The 20,822-nt window shown below is 39.3% G+C and overlaps 1 protein-coding gene across 1 annotated transcript in view; it reads left to right on the top strand.

Annotated features, from left to right (window-relative positions):
• Positions 1-20,616, top strand: part of ARMH4 (armadillo like helical domain containing 4) — a 125,898-nt gene extending 105,282 nt beyond the window's left edge. Inside the window, exons 5-7 of the mRNA XM_029239379.1 lie at positions 12,610-12,641; positions 19,500-19,634; positions 19,876-20,616. Coding sequence (XP_029095212.1) covers positions 12,610-12,641; positions 19,500-19,634; positions 19,876-19,944 — 236 coding nt within the window. The 3' untranslated portion in view covers positions 19,945-20,616. The remainder of the gene's footprint in view (positions 1-12,609; positions 12,642-19,499; positions 19,635-19,875) is intronic.
• The last annotated feature ends 206 nt before the right edge of the window (positions 20,617-20,822 follow it).

The following is a 20,822-nucleotide window of genomic DNA, read 5'->3' as shown; positions in this document are numbered from 1 at the left end:
GAGGGGCTATGCTGTTGGCTTTGAAGATAGATGAAGGAGCCAAGAGCCAAGGGGCCACAGTCTCCAGGAGCTGGAAGAGGCAAGGAAACATATTCTCCTCTAGAACTTCCAGAAGGAACTGGCCCTGCAGACATCTTGACTTTAGCCCATGAGACTGATTTTGGACTTCTGACCTCCAGAAATATGAGATCAGAAATCTGTGTTGTTTTAAGCTGTTAAATTTGGGAGAGCAGCAATAGGAAACTAATATATCCACCAACTCACAGGCCTCATTGATTGAGGATGGCCTCTAGGACAATATTTCCTTGGTGCTTCTAAATTTATTTATTTATTTATTTTTGGCTGTGTCATGTCTTCATTGCTGCGCGGGCTTTCTCTAGTTGTGGCGAGCGGGGGCTACTCTTCGATGCAGTGCGTGGGCTTCTCATTGCGGTGGCTTCTCTTGATGTGGAGCATGGGCTCTAGGTGTGCGGGCTTCAGTAGTTGTGCCGCGCGGGCTCAGTAATTGTGGCTCGAGGGCTCTAGAGCACAGGCTCAGTCGTTGTGGCGCATGGGCTTAGTTGCTCCACGGCATGTGGGATCTTCCCGGAGCAGGGCTCGAACCTGTATCCCCTGCATTGGTAGGCAGATTCTTTTTTTTTTTTTAATTTATTAATTTAATTTATTTATTTTTGGCTGCTTTGGTTCTTCGTTGCTGTGCAGGCTTTCTCTAGTTGTGGTGAGCGGGGGCTACTCTTTGTTGCAGTGTGCAGGCTTCTCATTGTAGTGGCTTCTCTTGTTGCAGAGCACGGGCTCTAGGCACGCGGGCTTCAGTAGTTGTGGCACGTGGGCTCAGTAGTTGTGGCTCGTGGGCTCTAGAGCACAGGCTCAGTAGTTGTGGCGCACGGACTTAGTTGCTCCGCGGCATGTGTGATCTTCCTGGACCAGGGCTCGAACCCATGTCCCCTGCACTGGCAGGTGGATTCTTAACCACTGCGGTAGGCGGATTCTTAACCACTGCGTCACCAGGGAAGTCCCCCCTTGGTGCTTCTAGCCACCCCCATGCAGGCTCCTATGACGGATGGACGCCCTCAGCCTGCACAGGATGGGAGTGGTCTGCAGGGCACCTCTGCAGTGGGCCGGGGCCCCAGTGGGCTTGGCTGTACCTGGACAAAGGATTTGATCAATGGAATGTGTAAACGTCCTCATAACCACTTGGAACTAGGTCTGTTGGGTTGTTTCATACGAACAGTCCAGGTTTCTGAGCCCCTGTGACCATTCCTTTGCTGTGTCTTCTCCTGGCCCATGCTCTTCTGCGTGACCTTTAAATGTTGGGGTTCCTAGGCATTATGCCCTCGGTCTTGTCCAGTCTTCCTCTGTGATGGTTAATTTTATGTGTCAAGTTGACTGGGCCGTGCGCTGTCCAGACACTTGGTCATTTTTCTGGGTGTGCTTGTAAGAGTGTTTTGGGATGAGATTAACACTTGAATTGGTAGACGGAATAGAGCATATTGCCTTCCCTAATGTGAATGGCCCTCATCCAGTCAGTTGAAGACCTGACAAGCATAAAAAGGTTGACCTTCCCCTGAGCAAGAGAGAATTCCTCCTGCCTGACTGCCTTCGAGCTGGGCCACTGGTTTTTTTCCTGCGTTTGGACTTGAACTGAAACATCAACTTTCTTGGGTCTCTAGGTGCCAATTCACCCTGCAGATCTTGGACTTGTCAGCTTCCATAATTGCATGAGCCAATTCCTTATGATAAATCCCTTTATATGTATATATATATCGTGTATTGGTTTTGTTTTTCTGGAGGACCCTGTTTAATATATACTCCATTCTCCAGGGGGATTTTCTCTGCTCTTGACTTCTATCAATAGGCTGGTCAATCCCAAACCTTGTTCTTCAGCCTGGGTTTCTCCATATCCCAATTTTAAACTGCCGACAGAAACATCCCCATGGATATTGTATAGATACTTTAAACTCCACATATTCAGAGTGAAACTCATTATCATCCCCCTAGGAATCTGCTCCTGCTTTCTGTATTCTGTCTTTTTCCATTACGTCACCATGTACTCTGATCCCGTAGTCAGTATCATCAGCATTGCTCATTCTGAGTTTTAAACTTTCAGGAATTCTGCCATTTAGCTCTGTTGTTCCCCAATGGAGAGCAACCCTGGCACACAGGACTGAGTTGGAAAAATCCTACGGCTAAGAAGGAACTAGGAGATCTAGTTTATCCTCATACAAAGACACACACACAAACACAAACACACTGGGCAGGTTGAGGGAGAGAAAAAGACAGATACATAGAGAAAGCAACAGAGCCATACAGATAGGCAGATAGACAGAGTCTGACAGAGAGGGAAAAAAGGGAGGAAAAGAAAGAGAGATACAGACTACAATGTGATATAAAGAGGCATAGAGTGAGAGATAGTGGGAGACCCATGTAGAGGCAGAGAGAGAACATTGTCAGACAGGGAGGAGAATATAGAGAAAGAAGGAGCCGGACTAACAGAGGTGAGCAGATACACAGTGCCCCAGAACTTGAAAAAGCCCTACTGTGTGCTGTTACGGTCACCCTGGCCCACCTGCCCACACCCCTCCCCAAAGTGACCCACTGGCCTGCTGAACAGGTATATGCTTTAGAGCCATAGGGCCTGGGTTCAAATTCCAGCTCAGCCACGTTTTAGCTACGTGGCTCTCAGCACTTTACTTAAGCTTCGTTTTCTTCATCTGTAAAATGGGGATAATAATACCTACCTTGCAAGCTTTTTTGCCAGATGCTCAATAATTATTAGCTCTCCCAAATCCTGATATCCTCTGGCTCCCATCCATTCCCCTTTTTTTTTGAATTTTATTTTTTTATACACCTCCCCTCCCTTTTTTTAAACTTTTTTAACATCTTTATTGGAGTAATATTGCTTACAATGTTATGTTAGTTTCTGCTGTACAATAAAGTGAATCAGCTATACATATACATATATCCCCATATCTCCTCCCTCTTGCATCTCCCTCCCACCCTCCCTATCCCACCCCTCTAGGTGGTCCCAAAGCACCGAGCTTTGGCTTCTTATTTCCCTGTGCTATGTGGCTGCTTCCCACTAGCTATCTATTTTACATTTGGAGGTATATATTAGTCCATACCGCTCTCTCACTTCGTCCCAGCTTACCCTTCCCCCTCCCCATGTCCTCAAGTCCATTCTCTACATCTGCGTCTTTATTCCTGTCCTGCCCCTAGGTTCTTCAGAACCATTTTTTTTTTTTAGATCCCATGTGTATGTGTTAGCATACGGTATTTGTTTTTCTCTTTCTGACTTACTTCACCCTGTATGACAGCCTCTAGGTCCATCCACCTCACTACAAATAACTCAATTTTGTTTCTTTTTATGGCTGAGTAATATTCCATTGTATATATGTGCCACATCTTTATCCATTCATCTGTCAATGGACACTTAGGTTGCATCCATGTCCTGGCTATTGTAAACAGAGCTACAATAAACATTTTGGTACATGACTCTTTTTGAATTATGGTTTTCTCAGGGTATATGCCCAGTAGTGGGATTGCTTAGTCGTATGGTAGTTCTATTTTTAGTTTTTTAAGGAACCTTCATATGTTCTCCATAGTGGCTGTATCAATTTACATTCCCACCAACAGTGCAAGAGGGCTCCCCTTTCTCCACACCCTCTCCAGCATTTATTGTTTGTAGATTTTTTAATGATGGCCATTCTGACTGGAGTGAGGTAATACCTCATTGTAGTTTTGATTTGCATTTCTCTAATGATTAGTGATGTTGAGCATCCTTTCATGTGTTTGTTGGCAATCTGTATATCTTCTTTGGAGAAATGTCTATTTAGATCTTCTGCCCATTTTTGGATTGGGTTGTTTTTTTTTTTGATATTGAGCTGCATGATCTGCTTGTAAATTTTGGAGATTAATCCTTTGTCTGTTGCTTCATTTGCAAAAAGTTTCTCCCATTCAGAGGGTTGTCTTTTGTCTTGTTTATGGTTTCCTTTACTGTGCAAAAGCTTTTAAGTTTCATTAGGTCCCATTTGTTTATTTTTGTTTTTATTTCCATTTCTCTAGCAGGTGGGTCAAAAAGGATCTTGCTGTGATTTATGTCATAGAGTGTTCTGCCTGTGTTTTCCTCTAAGAGTTTTATAGTGTCTGACTTTACATTTAGGTCTTTAATCCATTTTGAGTTTATTTTTGTGTATGGTGTTAGGGAGTGTTCTCATTTCATTCTTTGACATGTAGCTGTCCAGTTTTCCCAGCACCACTTATTGAAGAGGCTGTCTTTTCTCCATTGTGTATTCTTGCCTCCTTTATCAAAGATAAGGTGACCATATGTGCGTGGGTTTATTTCTGGGCTTTCTATCCTGTTCCATTGGTCTGTATTTCTGTTTTTTGCCAGTACCATACTGTCTTGATTACTGTAGCTTTGTAGTATAATTTGACGTGCGGGAGCCTGATTCCTCCAGCTCTGTTTTTCTTTCTCAAGAGTGCTTTGGCTATTCGGGGTCTCTTGTGATTCCATACAAACCGTGAAATTTTTCATGGTAGTTCTGTGAAAAATGCAATTGGTAGTTTGATAGGGATTGCATTGAATCTGTAGATTGCTTTGGGTAGTATAGTCATTTTCACAATGTTGATTAATCCAATCCAAAAACATGGTATATCTCTCCATCTGTTTGTATCATCTTTAATTTCTTTCATCAGTGTCTTATAGTTTTCTGCATACAGGTCTTTTGTCTCCTTAGGTAGGTTTATTCTTAGGTATTTTATTCCTTTTGTTGCAATGGTAAATGGGAGTGTTTCCTTAATTTCTCCTTCAGAGTTTTCATCATTAGTTTATAGGAATGCAAGAGATTTCTGTGCATTAATTTTGTATCCTGCTACTTTACCAAATTCATTGATTAGCTCTAGTAGTTTTCAGGTAGCATCTTTAGGATTGTCTATGTATAGTATCATGTCATCTGCAAGCAGTGACAGCTTTACTTCTTATTTTCCGATTTGGATTCCTTTTATTTCTTTTTCTTCTCTGATTGCTATGGTGAAAACTTCCAAAACTATGTTGAATAAGAGTGGTGAGAGTGGACAACCTTGTCTTGTTCCTGATCTTAGTGAAAATGGTTTCAGTTTTTCACCATTGAGAATGATGTTGGTTGTGAGTTTGCCATATATGGCCTTTATTATGTTGAGGTAAGTTCCCTCTATGCCTACTTTCTGGAGGGTTTTTATCATAAAGCGGTGTTGAATTTTGTTGAAAGCTTTTTTGCATCTATTGCGATGATCATATGGTTTTTCCCTTTCAATTTGTTAATATGGTGTATCACATTAATTGATTTGCTTATATTGAAGAGCCTTGTATTCCTGGGATAAACCCCACTTGATCATGGTGTATGATCCTTTTTTTTTTTTTTTTTGCTGTACGCGGGCCTGTCACTGTTGTGGCCACTCTCGTTGCAGAGCACAGGCTCTGGACGCGCGGGCTCAGCAGCCATGGCTCATGGGCCCAGCTGCTCCGCGGCATGTGGGATCTTCCCAGACCGGGGCACAAACCTGTGTCCCCTGCATCGGCAGGCGGACTCTCAACCACTGCGCCACCAGGGAAGCCCTATGATCCTTTTAATGTGCTGTTGGATTCTGTTTGCTAGTATTTTGTTGACGATTTTTGCATCTGTGTTCATCAGTGATATTGGCCTGTAGTTTTCTTTCTTTGTGACATATTTGTCTGGTTTTGGTATCAGGGTGATGGTGGCCTCATAGAATGAGTATGGGAGTGTTCCTCCTTCTGGTATATTTTGGAAGAGTTTGAGAAGGATAGGTATTAGCTCTTCTGTAAATGTTTGATAGAATTCTCCTGTGAAGCCATCTGGTCCTGGGCTTTTGTTGGAAGATTTTTAATCACAGTCTCAATTTCAATACTTGTGATTGGTTTGTTCATATTTTCTATTTCTTCCTGGTTCAGTCAAAAGGTTGTGCTCTTCTAAGAATTTGTCCATTTCTTCCAGATTGTCCATTTTATTGGCATATAGTTGCTGGTAGTAATCTCTCATGATCCTTTGTACTTCTGCAGTGTCAGTTGTTGCTTCTCCTTTTTCATTTCTAATTCTGTTGATTTGAGTCTTCTCCCTTTTTTTTCTTGATGAGTCTGGCTAATGGTTTATCAATTTTGTTTATCTTCTCAAAGACCCAGCTTTTAGTTTTATTGATCTTTGCTATTGTTTCCTTCATTTCTTTTTCATTTATTTCTGATCTGATCTTTATAATTTCTTTCCTCCTGCTAACTTTGGGGTTTTTTTGTTCTTCTTTCTCTAATTGCCTTAGGTGTAAGATTAGGTTGTTTATTTGAGATGTTCCTTGTTTCTTGAGGTAAGATTGTTGCTCTAAACTTCCCTCTTAGAACTGCTTTTGCTGCTTCCCGTAGGTTTTGGGTTATCGTGTTTTCACTGTCATTTGTTTCTGAGTATTTTTTAATTTCCTCTTTGATTTCTTCAGTGATCTGATGGTTATTAAGTAGTGTATTGTTTATCCTCCATGTGTTAGTATGTTTTACAGATTATTTCCTGTAATTGATTTCTAGTCTCATAGCATTGTTACTTGATACTATTTCAGTTTTCTTAAATTTACCAAGGCTTGATTTGTGACCCAAGGTATGATCTATCCTGGAGAATGTTCCATGAGCACTTGAGAAGAAAGTGTATTCTGTTGTTTTTCGATGAAATGTCCTTTAAATATCAATTAAGTCCGTCTTGTTTAATGTATCCTTTAAAGCTTGTGTTTCCTTATTTATTTTCATTTTGGATGATCTGTCCATTGGTGAAAGTGGGGTGTTAAAGTCCCCTACTATGATTGTGTTACTGTTGCTTTCCCGTTTTATGGCTGTTAGTATTTGCTTTATGTATTGAGGTGCTCCTATGTTGGGTGCATAAATATTTACAATTGTTATGTCTTCTTCCTGGATTGATTTCTTGATCATTATGTAGTGTCCTTCTTTGTCTCTTGTAATAGTCTTTATTTTATAGTCTATTTTGTCTGATATGAGAATTGCTACTCCAGCTTTCTTTTGATTTCCATTTGCATGGAATATCTTTTTCCATCCCCTCACTTTCAGTCTGTATGTGTCCCTGGGTCTGAAGTTGGTCTCTTGTAGACAGCATATATACGGGTCTTGTTTTTGTATCCATTCAGCTAGTCTTTGTCTTTTGGTTGGAGCATTTAATCCATTTACATTTAAGATAATTATCAATATGTATGTTCCTATTACCATTTTCTTAATTGTTTCGGGTTTGTTATTGTATGTCTCTTCCTTCTCTTGTGTTTCCTGCCTAGAGAAGTTCCTTTCGCATTTCCTTTAGTAAAGCTGGTTTGGTGGTGCTGAATTCTCTTAGCTTTTGCTTGTCTGTAAAGGTTTCAGTTTTTCTGTCAAATCTGAATGAAATTCTTGCTGGGTAGAGTAATCTTGGTTGTAGGTTTTTCCCTTTCATCACTTTAAATATGTCCTGCCACTCCCTTCTGGCTTTCAGAGTTTCTGCTGAAAGATCAGCTATTAACCTTATGGGGATTCCGTTGTATGTTATTTGTTGTTTTTCCCTTGCTGCTTTTAATATTTTTTCTTTGTTTTTAATCTTTGATAGTTTGATTAATATGTGTCTTGGCATATTTCTCCTTGGATTTATCCTGTATGGGACTCTCTGCACTTCCTGGACTTGATTGACTATTCCCTTTCCCATATTAGGGAAGTTTTCAACTATAATCTCTTCAAATATTTTCTCTGTTCCTTTCTTTTTCTCATCTTCTTCTGGGACCCCTATAATTCGAATAATGGTTTGTTTAATGTTGTCCCAGAGGTCTCTGAAACTGTCCTCAATTCTTTTCATTCTTTTTTCTTCATTCTGCTCTGCAGTAGTTATTTCCACTATTTTATCTTCCAGGTCACTTATCTGTTCTTTTGCTCCAGTTATTCTGCTATTGATTCCTTCTGGAGAATTTTTAATTTCATTTATTGTGTTGTTCATCATTGTTTGTTTGCGCTTTAGTTCTTCTAGGTCCTAATTAAACGTTTCTTGTATTTTCTCCATTCTCTTTCCAAGATTTTGGATCATCTTTACTATCATTACTCTGAATTCTTTTTTAGGTAGACTGCCTATTTCCTCTTCATTTGTTTGGTCTGATGGGTTTTTATCTTGCTCCTTCATCTGCTGTGTGTTTCTCTGCCTTCTCATTTTGCTTAACTTACAGTGTTTGGGGTCTCCTTTTTGCAGGCTGCAGGTTCGTAGTTCCTGTTGGTTTTGGTGTCTGCCCCCATTGGCTAAGGTTGGTTCAGTGGGTTGTGTAGGCTTCCTGGTGGAGGGGACTAGTGCCTGTGTTCTGGTGGGTGAGGCTTGATCTTTTCTTTCTGGTGGGCAGGACCGTGTCAGGTGTACACCTTCCCCCTTTCGTGAAAGGGAATTTATATGTGTCTGGGATAAATATAGCTAATAAAACTTTATTATTGGAAATAAATGAAAATTAAGAATACCCTTGTAAATTAGCAGTTTAGGAGACTTTTCAGCCACAGTATATTTGTAAACCAACCATACTTATAATTGACAAGATACATGGAAATGTTCTTTTATCTGCAATTTCTTTTTTACTCTCCCCCTCCTCCCTGTTTTCTAGTAGATAAGCTAGGAGAGGGCTAATTGCTGCTCCTGGAACTCCTGTACAGAAGAGGACACTGGTGAGCATAATGGAGAACTTGCTTTTAATGATCCTTGTCTGCTTTTTTTGCTTTTAATAATCCCTGTCTACTTTTTTGCCCACATTTACCTCTCTCTGTACAGAAGGAGACCACAGGCATGATTATATTGCTACACTTTCAGCCTTGCATCAGTAAAATTTCAAGAAAGAAAACAAACCAGAACCAGTAGGATTAGAATAAATCTGTAGCTGTGGGCTGAGGAATTAACCAAGTGGAAGGGCCTCACATTCTCCTGTTCCCCACTATGGTGGTCTACCATTAACCTCCAGTTGCAAATGTTTACAGAATTTTGTAGGGGTTTTGGGGGGTAAGATATGTTTTTTAAATTTTACAAGTACTAAAATTTAGAAATAATTTGGAAAATCCTAAAAGTACTGTATAGGGAATAAAAGTCATCCATAATTCTACAACCCATTGATGACTTCAGTTAACATTTTGAAGTACATCATTTCAATTACACACATAACATTTTTATCCACAAATGGACTCACATTATACATACTTTATGTTTTTTCCATTTGTAATATATTATGCGAACACCATGTCATTATTTTTCTTTAGATAATTTACATTTTTATATAATATTTCGCTCTGTAGGCATAGCCTAAGGTTTTGTTTCCTTTTGAAAGTGTTTAAACCATTCCTGCTGTTCCATTCAGTGAACAGTATTTAAATAAAATTTTTTATGCGTATCCATGATTAATTGTTTAAGGTACATTGCTTCTACAACTGGAACTTTTGGTAAAAAATTTAAACTTTTAAAAAAGCTTTTGATATCAATTGCAAATTCTCCATGCAGTTCCAAAAAGTTGTGTCAATTCATACCCCTTTCATCAGTGTGATGTCTCTCTATTAAAAAAAAAAAGAAACTGCAGTTTTTGGTTCTCCTCTTCATAAAGAATCATCTTTTCTTTTTATTAAATATCTTTTCAATATTCTCTCTTCTAGCTTTTGTATTCCCTTACTGATTTCTATTAAGTTTCAAAACCATCATTGTGTTAGATTTATTTTTACACCGCCTTGAACATTTTGCTGAAAATAGTTTATAGAATCTTCATGAAAGAAAATCGTGTTTACTCAAAAGTTGTGAACTCATTGAAAAGCAATATATATTTGCTGAAAGAAGGAAAAAATATTTATTGCTTAATACCGTGTCAAGAACCATGGTGGTTGCCTGAGAAGCACAAGGTGTGATCCTTAGTGGTCGCACGTTCTTTTTTTTAAACATCTTTATTGGGGACGCACATTCTTAATTGGAGAAACACAGCCAAGCTCACATACTCTGAAGAGCAGTTTTTTCTCAACCTTGTTTAGACCCATGTCCCCCCAAACACTGTCTCACTATCTCTAGTGTATCACCCCTCTCACTAGCCAAGTAGAGTTTGCCCAGCTCTCTTTCTGTAGCTCCTATTATAAACTACAGAACTAGATCCATCGAATGTGCTCTTTCAGATTACCTGTGCACATATGCACATCCCATGCTAATATGCCTTCCCTCCCCCAGTGAAGAATGACTGCCCTAAGAAGCACCCAAAGCAGGACTTGGAAATTTACTTTAAGCACCTAAGATCTGGACAGATTGTCAATGAGATCTGGCTCGATAAGGCTTAAGTTAAAACGTTTCTCTTGGCAATGAATTTTCTACAGTTGGAAAACCTATCAGTGCCTCAGACCTTGGCGCCATCTGTGCCTCCTTTCCCTCTTCTCCAATCTACCCCTGGGCTGCCGTCGACAGGTAGTCAGCCGGCCCCTGCTCACCTCCTCCATGATGTCCTCACACCAGCATTCCTGCTCCCACCTCTCTTTTGCTTTGCTCTTTACGTAATATCCAGCTGATTCCCTGATTCCAGACATCTTGCTTCCGAGGTTGGCGTTCTGCTGTGTGCCCCAGTAATTGGCTCTCCTGCTCTGTCCCTCCCTCTCTCAGTCCCTATGTTGCTGCTTGTCATCCATGTCTCATAGACCTGATGTCCTAACCTTTTCTCACTGGAATTAGGTCCCCATATCTTCTACTGATACGGTGTTGAGCACAGTGACTGGCCAACACACTGTGCATTGTAAATATTGTTGAACGAACGAATGAGTTGGAAGCATTCTCTTGCTTGACTTTAACTTTATATCTTGGGCTTAGTTGAGCCATGTTAACACAATACTCATATTTCACGTGTCTTTCTTTTCCCCTTCCTATCCCAGATTTCTTATTTTGGTTTTCTGCACTAAGTTCTGTACTAGACACTTTGCACATGTTATTTCTAATCTTCACAGCCATCTCGTAAGACAAGTATAACCATCTTCATTTCACATATGAGGAAACTGAGCATCCCAGAGGTTTGCTAATTTCTCCAGAGTCACTCAGTGAATCAGTGGTTGACCTTACTTCTCCATGGAACCACTCCCAGAATCACTGATCCATGGCTTAGTTCTTGAGGTGCCTGCACTTTCTTACTTTGCCCTTCCCTTGACTCTTATTTTATTCTGATTGAGCACCACTGTCTTTGCCTGAATCCCACTTGAGACAGAAGGAGTGATGAGGGGAGGACAAATCTGAGAGGTCTTGCCAAGGTCTTGACATGAGAGATTGAGGCTGGGGACTGAAGGAGATAGAAGAGCCAAAGGTATCTCCACATCTTCAACCTGAGAGAGCAAAACAGCAGTGGTATCACCAAAAGAAATGGGTAATTGGGAAGCCTTATTCCTGTAGGTTGTTAATCAGATGGTGGTTGGAGTTCCAGTGGCTCTTTCCTCCCTGGTTAACCGTGGCAATGCTATTAGTTTTTCTGAGTCTCAGTTTCCTCTTCTTTCCCCTGAGCATAATCTTACCTGACTCTCATGTTTGTCATTGGTTTGCCTATCAAATGATGCAGTACATACGAACATGCTTTGTAAGGAGTAAAGCCGTACACACGTTAGCTGTCATCACTGTTGTCAGATATGTTATTACTAAAGTCAGATAGTAAATGGAGACACCAGCTTCTTGAGTAAAATATGTCTATGCCTGGGGCCAACAGGCTGTGACCACATCTGGCCTGCTGCCTGTTCTTATACAGCCCATTGGAATGTTTTCCAGTTTTTTGTTTGGTTGAAAAAAATCAAAAGAAAAATATTTGTGACATAAAAAAATCACATGAAATTCAGATGTTGGTGTCCATACATAAAGTGTATTGGAACAGAGCCAAACCCACTTACTTATGTGCTACTGTCTATGGCTGCTTTCTCAGTGCAACAGCAGAGTTGAGTAGTTGTGACAGAGATTGTACAGCCTGCAGAGCCTAAAATATTGACTACTTTTAGTAAGAGCTGAGTAGCCCTGGCCTGCCCAGTGCACATTCCTACCTTTGCTCTCTGACACTGATTCAAGTGCAGAATTCCCACTGAGCTTAAAAACCGAGAAAGATGAGAAATAAAGGTAAGGAGAAAAATGTGAATTTCCTGGCAGTCCACTGGTGAGGACTCTACGCTTTCACTGCCAAGGGACCCCAGTGGGTCAAAAAAAAAAAAAAAATTAAAAAAAAAATAGGAGAAAATGTCAGGTTAGAAGTAAACTTGGTATTCTGAAGGCGTTTTCCTCTCTCTTCTCCCAGACCTCCCCCAAAATAATAGAAAATACATTTAGCAAACAAAAATATTTTCTGTTCCTTTAATGATATGTGAGGGATATGTTTGTGCTCTTTTTTTTTTGTATTTTAAATGAATGAGACTAAAAATAAGACTATTGCTGTCATTATGTTAATACTGTTGACCCATTCACTGTATTTCATACAATAATACCTTCATTGTATCAAATTAACTTAATATATGAAATATAAGTAAGTTACCAAATGAATTTAACACAATGAACTATAAGTAGAAAGATGGCTATTTACATTTTCTTTTCTTATTTTCTGTAGTGAGAAGCTGGATGGAAAAACTAAAAGACAAGGTAAGAGAAGTATTTTCTTCCTTTGGATTTATCCTAGAGGGCATGGCTTTGTCAAGTAAAAGATCTTGAGAGTAATGGAGCTTTATTTCATTATTCTGATTATGGTAATCTATGCAAAGATACAGGGCCACTTCCAGGTGCCCAGCAAGAAAGGAGGTCTTCCCTTTAAGGTCTGTATAATACAAGGGATGCCTTATTCTTTGGAGTGCCATTCATACTTATGGAATGTAATTCCTGGTATGTACAACTGAGTAACCCCATTTACATATCAAGGTGGAGTTCCTTTTAGGGAATTGCAGGAGTGTAATCCCATTCTAGTGTGCAGTTCATGTCCCAATGCAAGGATCTTTTAAACCTGATCTTCCTATATGAGGAAGAAATACCCTGGATTTTGGAAGGCATTGATTTTTGTGACCCAAGGACATAAATTGATGGACTTGATTTAAGAATAAAACTTTGTGATGGAAAGGGCATCCTTAAACCATAGTGGGAGGTGGGATTAAAAACACCTGAACACCTAAGCACTCTCCTTAGGTCCACTTTTATGTAGTCTATCATAGTGCCACTGCTGAGTGATGAGCTGACCTATCTGGAATGGCCAACTACAGAGAAATATTTTCCTCTCTTGCATTAATTCTGCCATCAACATTTGTGACTGACAATATTAACTTCCTTCCAGGTTTATATTTTTCATTTTCTTTTAATTTTCAACACTCTCTAAGGTTTCATTTTTGGTACCTTGTAATTTCAAACTGGAATTAGTCATAAAAATATTGGTGGAATTCTGAACTCCTTGCTATAGTCTGTGTCAGATCCAATTACTATAAGCCAGCTCAGATTTCACTGGGGGTTTAGTTAAATGGAAATTGTTTCAACTGCCAGATAGGAGTTCCTTCCAATTCGCCTTTCTTAGAATATACATCTGTTGATGGTATCTCATGTCTTTTTTTATTATCTGAGGTCAATTTCCCCAATATTTGAATGATTAATATTTATTTTGCTACAGTTTAATGTTAAAGGATAAAAGAAAACATTCAACTGCAATTAAAATTGTATAATTATATTAATTCTTCTCACTATTATTTTTCTGCTTCTCAGTAAAATTTAGCCTATATAGTTTTTGAGAATGAGATTATTTTATGTTCGTATATATTAAAAGTGATGTTGAAGAATTTTAAGCCTGTTGACATCAGTGGAGGCCATTTTGGTATCTGCAACGGGTCCAGTTGTCTAAGGGAGGTATAATCAGAGGACTGAGCAAGATTTGGGGTGAGAGAAGCGCAGAAGTTTAGAACTGAATATATTTACATTCATAGTGCTTCCTGTTATTTTTCAGGGGAAAATATAATGCAATGAAAAGTAAACAGGCTCTGGTAGTTTAATCTAGGAGTCCGTATATCATTGTTTCTATAGAAAATATCCTTCTGAATTACAAAAATGGACAAAAAATAGACTTAAGAAAACAAATGTTGGCATGTAGCCTGTTTTGAAGTTGGCTGTTGCAAAGTTTCTTACCTGTATGTATATTTACTCCATGTAGAAATTTAGAAATTTCTAAATTTCACTCCATTTAGAAATCTGTGTAGCTTCGGAGAAAGGCTGTATTTTCTCTTCTTGTGGACCATTCCTTCTTGTCTCAAAGGCCTGGCACCCTCTCCCTGCTCCATTTCACCATGAAATAATTTCATGTATGGCCTCAGTTTTCTGGACTATTGTGAAGTTTTTCCAGCCCTCTTTTCATTTTATTCTGTAGTATTTTTTCACTTATGTCTTAGTTTTAAAAAATTGGAAGAAAAATAGTTGAAACTCCCACCGGGTTGACTTGCTTTATGCCTTGTCTTCATTTTTTTAAAAAATTTAACCATTTTTTAAATTGCAGTTAATTTACAATGTTGTATTAGTTTCAGGTATACAGCAAAGTGATTCAGTTATACATATATGTAGATCTCTATTCTTTTTCAGATTCTTTTCCCATATAGGTTATTACAGAATGCTGAGTAGAGTTCCCTGTGCTATACAGTAGGTTCTTGTTGATTATCTATTTTATATATAGTAGTGTGTATATGTTAATCCCAAACTCCTAATTTATCCTTCCCCCTCCCCCCGCTACCTCCTTTGGTAACTATAAATTTGTTTTCTATGTCTGTGAGTCTATTTCTGTTTTGTAAATAAGTTCATTTGTATCATTTTTTTTTTAGATTCCACATATAAGTGATATTATATGTTATTTGTCTTTCTCTGACTTACTTCACTTAATATGATAATCTCTAGGTCCATCCATGTTGCTGTACTTGCCTTCATATTTTGATTTTTTCTTGGAGGGACTCAGTCTAATCAGTCCCCTCCCTCTGGGAGTGAAATATTATACACTTACTTGATACATACAATCATATGTGTACACACACACACACACACACACACACATATATATATATGTACACATATCTTCCTCTCTCTCTCTCCCTCCTTCCTTTCTCTTCCTCTCTTCCCCCTCTCCCTCTTTCTCTTCATATGTCTAGCTAGCTAGCGATCATCTATAAAAGTCTCGTGAGTCATTATCTTCAGAAACTATGCCGTTTTGTTGAAAGTCACAGATTCCCTTAGAACTGAAAGCTAAACTACATATTTAACTGGCTCTTCAGTCAACCCAGAACATATTCTCAGTTTAGCTTCATTTAATTGGTCCTGATATTGGTTTCCCTGTTAGTTAGCTGGACTCTAGAAAGGGTGGTAGGTGTTCTAAAAAGTTCTGAATTATTCTCTTTCTTGTTATTGTTTAGTCTTCCTATATTAGTTAGGATTAAGATCAGCTGTGAGTGACCGACAACACCGCCCCCCCCACAATGACAATGGCTTAACCAAGAGAGAACTTTGTTTGTCTCTCATTTGTGAGTCTGGAGGTAGCAATCAGGGGTTAGTGAGGAGCAACATTGAAGGCTCAGGCTCCTTCTGTTTGATGCTCCATGATTTGTGACCTTTATTCTCAAGGTCATCTCGTGGTCCTGGATGGCAATTAGGTCTATACTCTAGCCAGAAGGAAGGAAGAAAAAGGGAGGCTAAGATATCCCTCCCCGTTTAAGAGGGAAGATAAAGGCACTCTGCCATTCTTAAAGGGGGGGAGGTGGGTAAAGGCTCTGCTCCCCCCTTGAAGAGCATGCTCTGGAAGTTGCACGTGTCACTAATGTATCGTCTCCTTAGTGAGGCTTATCACATGGTCACATCCAGCTGCATAGAAGGAAGGGAGAAGTAATCGTTATTCTGTGCCCAGCCCAGATGGAAGGTTCTATTGCTCTAGAAGAAGGGGCGAATGGCTATCAAGGGACAGTCCCTATACTCATTCCATCGTTAACCTTCTTCCTGTTTAAATGTCCAAGTTAGTGATGCTTGTTTGACAAATCCTTACCTGGCTACCTATTGATGTATTTTTTCAACATCTATATTGTTTCTCAAAATTGAAGATGCATCAAAATTTTAGTTGTCTAATACAGGCCAGCCCTGTTGTTATATCACCAAGGTCGTTCTATTTCTTCTAGCTTTAGGAAATAATGCAGAAAATGGATGATCCAGCCTATACTCCATAACAGCGATTCTCATGTATAGTCTGCACCAGTAGCATTGCATTACCTGGGAGCTTGTTAGAAATACAAAATCTCAGGTCCCTCACTAGACCTACTGAATCAGAAACTCGGGGAAATGGGTCCAACAATCTGTGTTTTGACAAGTCTTGAAGGTGATTCTGATGCATGTTCAGGCTTGAGAACCACTGTTGAATAGACATCATAAGGGTACTGAATTCAGCAGACTTTAGGCAGTACAGTGTACCATATGGTTTTCTTATCGTTTTCTTGAAAACCAGTGTTTCTGAACAAATACAGTATCCTGAGAAGGAAGGATACCTTTCTCATAAATATAAAACAAAACAAACAAACCAAAACCAACCAAACAACAAAAAAACCCAGCTATATCTAGTAAATTTTATCTTAACAATCCATTTTTTAATTTTCAAACTATTTGGAAATAATTTCAAATTTACAGAAAAGGTATAAGGATAGTACAAAGAATACCCCTGTTCCTTTTCTCCAGATGCACTTATTCTTCCCACGTTACCCCATTTCTACCTCTGCTCCTTTTTTCTGAGCCGTTTGAGGAAAGCCGCATACATCATGGTCCTTTTACATCAAATACTTCAGTGTGTATTTCCTATGAATAGGAATATTCTGTTAGCAAACCATAATACAGTTATCAGCTTGAGTACATTTAACATTGATATCATACTTTGTTCTCGCGCCTAGATTTCAGTCTTTTGGTTAACAGACCCCAAATCTCCTTTATAAATTCATTTTTCTCCTCCGTTACAGGATCTAGTCTAGGGTCATGTAACACATTTAGTTGTCAGGATTCTTTAGTTTTCTTTAATGTGGACCATTTGCATAACCATCTTTTGTCTTTCATGACTGATATTTTTTTAAGAATACAGTGCTTTAAAAAATAGAATATTCAGTTTAGGTTTATTGGACGTTTCCTCATGATTAGATTCAGGTTATGCATTCTCGGTTGGAATATGCACAGATGCAGTTGTATTCTTCTCGGCAAGTTACGTGTGGAGGAATGTGCACGTCCAATAATTCTGAACAGAGAAAAGGTGCTAGGCAGAATTTATAGCTTAATATGTACATGTCTTATTTGTTTTCATTTCTACAGGAAACAAGTCATGGGCAATTCTAAAAACAGAGCTTATTTTCAATTAGTCAGTCTTGTATGAGGGATGGTTAAATTATATTTGAAGAGGGTAGGTTGCTTTATTCCCATCTTGTAATTTACTTGTAATTTCAAAGCACAGGCAGATCGCACACACACACGAGGAATAAAGAGAGGAGAGAGATTAATTGAATTTTTGTGAAGTCTACATGATTTAAAGCTCTCGAAACGAGAAGCCTCAATGTGTAAATAAGAAACATGCAAAAAGTGACACATTTTGTAATATTCATATTTTTGGTGTGGGGTTGAGTTACATAGTGTGAGGAGACCCACTCAGAGGTTGATCAAGTTGAGCTTCCAAAAGTTCAAATATCATGCTTTGACTGTACAGCTCTGTAAAATCTAATCTACTGTGCTTAAAATTATCATACATCAACATATATGTATATTTCCATGCACTGGGAATGGTGATGTAAAAAGAAATTCATAGCTCTGGTGAGAGCAATGGAAAATTACAGACTTTTATAAGCCTTTTGTAGATCTAGAAGAAAGTTTGGGTTTCTGTAAAGCATATTAATTTGTTGGAAAATGACTGAGCTTTGTTTCTTGGGGAAAAACACTTAGTATGCTGAGGAACAATGCTATGTTCTCAAATTAATGGAAAAAATTCCACATTCTGCTCTAAATCAAGATTCTGGAAAACAAAACCAGTGAACGAGCTGGCTTTGTACAAGAGGATGCTGCAGTTTTGTAAGGTCTTGTCCCTTTGATTAATTCTAGAAATGTTGGGAAAGCGTCATAGCCTGCTTACTTCGGCACTTGTTAGAAAACTTTTATTTTTGGTCCTTCTCTGTTTGGGCCTCATTCTGAAAGATACTGGAAATAGTTTTTGCTATATTAAAATTTTTAGAAATAGTCAAATAAGTGAACAGACTCATGGTTTTTCCCCCATAAAATAATGTCTATCAAAAGTACTTATTACAAAAAAACAAAAAACAAACAAAACAAACAAACAAACAAAAAGTACTTATTACAGTACTTCTAAAATTTTTAATTGTTTATGGTTTTTTTCTGGGTAGGCTTCTAGAAGGGGCCATCGTGGAAGGTAAACCAGTGTCGTGTTCCTCTATGAAAGGCTCTGGTTATTCATCCACCTCTATCCCTTAGGTGTCTTATTGGCCAAGATGCAGGGAGCATCCTTAGGGTGATGGCCTTACCTTGAACTTGGGTTGGTCCTGAGCTACTTACTCAAGCCCAGGGATGTGTGGAGATCACGCTGCTCTCTTAGGACTGAAGTATCCATAGTAACACCTTGGGGATGTTGGAGACCCACATGCGTTTGAAACCTCCAGGCTCTTTTGGAAGCACCAGTGTTGTTAGCAGTGATCTTTGTGCCCCTCTCTGCCACTTTCTTTCTTTGGGGCTGGGGACACTCAGAATTCCCTCCCAACCTTCAACTTTGGCCTTGTCCACTGGCAAGATATTTTCTTTCATATAAACAAAGCCATCCACATTATGTGCAACTCTTTCCTCATCCTTGTCTTTTTTGCCTGGGCTCCAACACCTAACATACTTCCTCTTGCCTTTGCAGGTCTTTCTCTTCCCTGCTGTCTCCAGAAACTCTCACTTTTCACTCCCATACAAGCACATTCCTTTTTCCTTTCTTACTGTGACGCAGCTAAGATTGTGAGAGAGGGACTACCAAAGTCAAGGCCCTCCTTCTGCCCTCTAAGAAGCACAATGTTCCATTGGGCACTTCAACTCCCCCTGGAGCTTGACTCAGGCTGCTATTTCCAATTTATAGCATTTTAATAGTCCTGGCATTCTCAGAGGCTTACTTCATCCATCTTTAATACAAATTATATTTCTGTCACCAAAACCTGGTGTTGACAAATGTGCATAAGCAAGTGGCTGGAGGTGCCACTAGGTCTGGCTGATTTATTCAGTACTTCTTCTACGTATTTGAAATATCCCAAAATAGTCACATCTCTCTCTCTGTTGCCTTCTCTCTAAAAAGTAACTTTATTCCAGGTGCTATTTTATAACAAAGCAGACAGGAGATTTCAAAGTGTCTAAAAACCTCCTGCCCTCCAGCAGAACTGAGAAACCCGGGGCAGCAGTCTGTTTAGCATCCTAATGTGTGTTTCTTTTCCTGTGCAGGCTGGCTATATGTCTGGGATGCTGGTGCCCGTGGGGGTTGGGATAGCTGGAGCCTTGTTCATCTTGGGAGCGCTCTACAGCATTAAGGTTATGAATCGCCGAAGGCGAAATGGCTTCAAAAGGCATAAAAGAAAGGTATGGAATCAACAACAGCAAAACCTAATCAGTTTCCGAACATTCTTCGCTTTTCTAATTTGCTTAATAAAGCACACGGGGCCTAATGATGCATGAATGGTACTGACGTGCCCAGTGGTTCTGTAGCTGCTGCAGCTGCTTCCTCGGCTTGGTTTGTTCACGTGTCTTTTAAAGGGGGCCTGTTCCTCAGCTTTGCTCTGCGGCAGAAGGAGTTTAAGGCTTCTCTGTTTTCTTTCCCCAGCAGAGAGAATTCAACAGCATGCAAGATCGAGTAATGCTCTTAGCTGACAGCTCTGAAGATGAATTTTGAATTGGACTGGAATTTAATTGGAAGAGTCAACGATCTTATTATTTTATTTTTTATTTGGGGGCAAAAAAAAGAGGACAACATTCTGCCATGCTGGGGCTGTCAGGCCATCAGTTTCATTACCTGCTGGGGAGTAGATTTTTCGTGTACTGAGCAGAAAAGGCATGCTGTATATGAGCTGTAATATGCAGTATTTGTTTTTATTCTGTAGTGAACTTTCCACAACCACGGGCTACAACTCGTAAATATGCAGCATACATGTTGTTCAGTAGGAGTTGCTAGGTTAGGTAAATATTTTGCATTTTTCGACATTGTCTTGTCCTTGGTTTGGACTACGTGCGCTGAAGTATAACAGGTATTGCTGCCAAGGCACACTCGACTCTGAAATAGAAATCTTAACAAAGAAGAACTTGTGATGACTGCTCTACCTACTTGAATCCCTAGGCTTGTGGGCCATGGCACATACTACATTTGCATCAAAACTAGCAGCAACTCAGAGTGAAATCTTTTTCAAGAAGACCTCTCAGCACATTAGGATATATATAGATTTGTTTGTACCTTACATTGTGTACTTGTCTCCTGGTTTTTATTATTTTTCCCCTCCCCTCTTATTCTTATTCTTGGCAAAGAAAAAATGCACTAGAAATAATGCATTAAATTGATTCTCGGTCTTAATGTAAGCTTGCTTTCTTAAATAGTGTAATTGAGTCCAAAAGACCTATCAGTAGATTCTTACATGTTTATCATTAAGAGACGTCCTTTTTGTGTATCATTCACTTTGTCAAGAAGAAATGAGGAAGAAATCAAGAGGAAAAGGAGCGTAGATAAGCTCCCAGAGCATTTATCTCTGCCATTTGGCTCCGTGCTTGTGTGGCTACCAT

Source organism: Monodon monoceros, unplaced genomic scaffold (genome assembly GCF_005190385.1).
Source record: "Monodon monoceros isolate NGI ecotype Baffin Bay Population unplaced genomic scaffold, NGI_Narwhal_1 Super_Scaffold_21, whole genome shotgun sequence".
In the NCBI taxonomy this organism is placed as follows: Eukaryota; Metazoa; Chordata; class Mammalia; order Artiodactyla; family Monodontidae; genus Monodon; species Monodon monoceros.
This window is presented reverse-complemented; position numbering and strand designations above follow the sequence as displayed.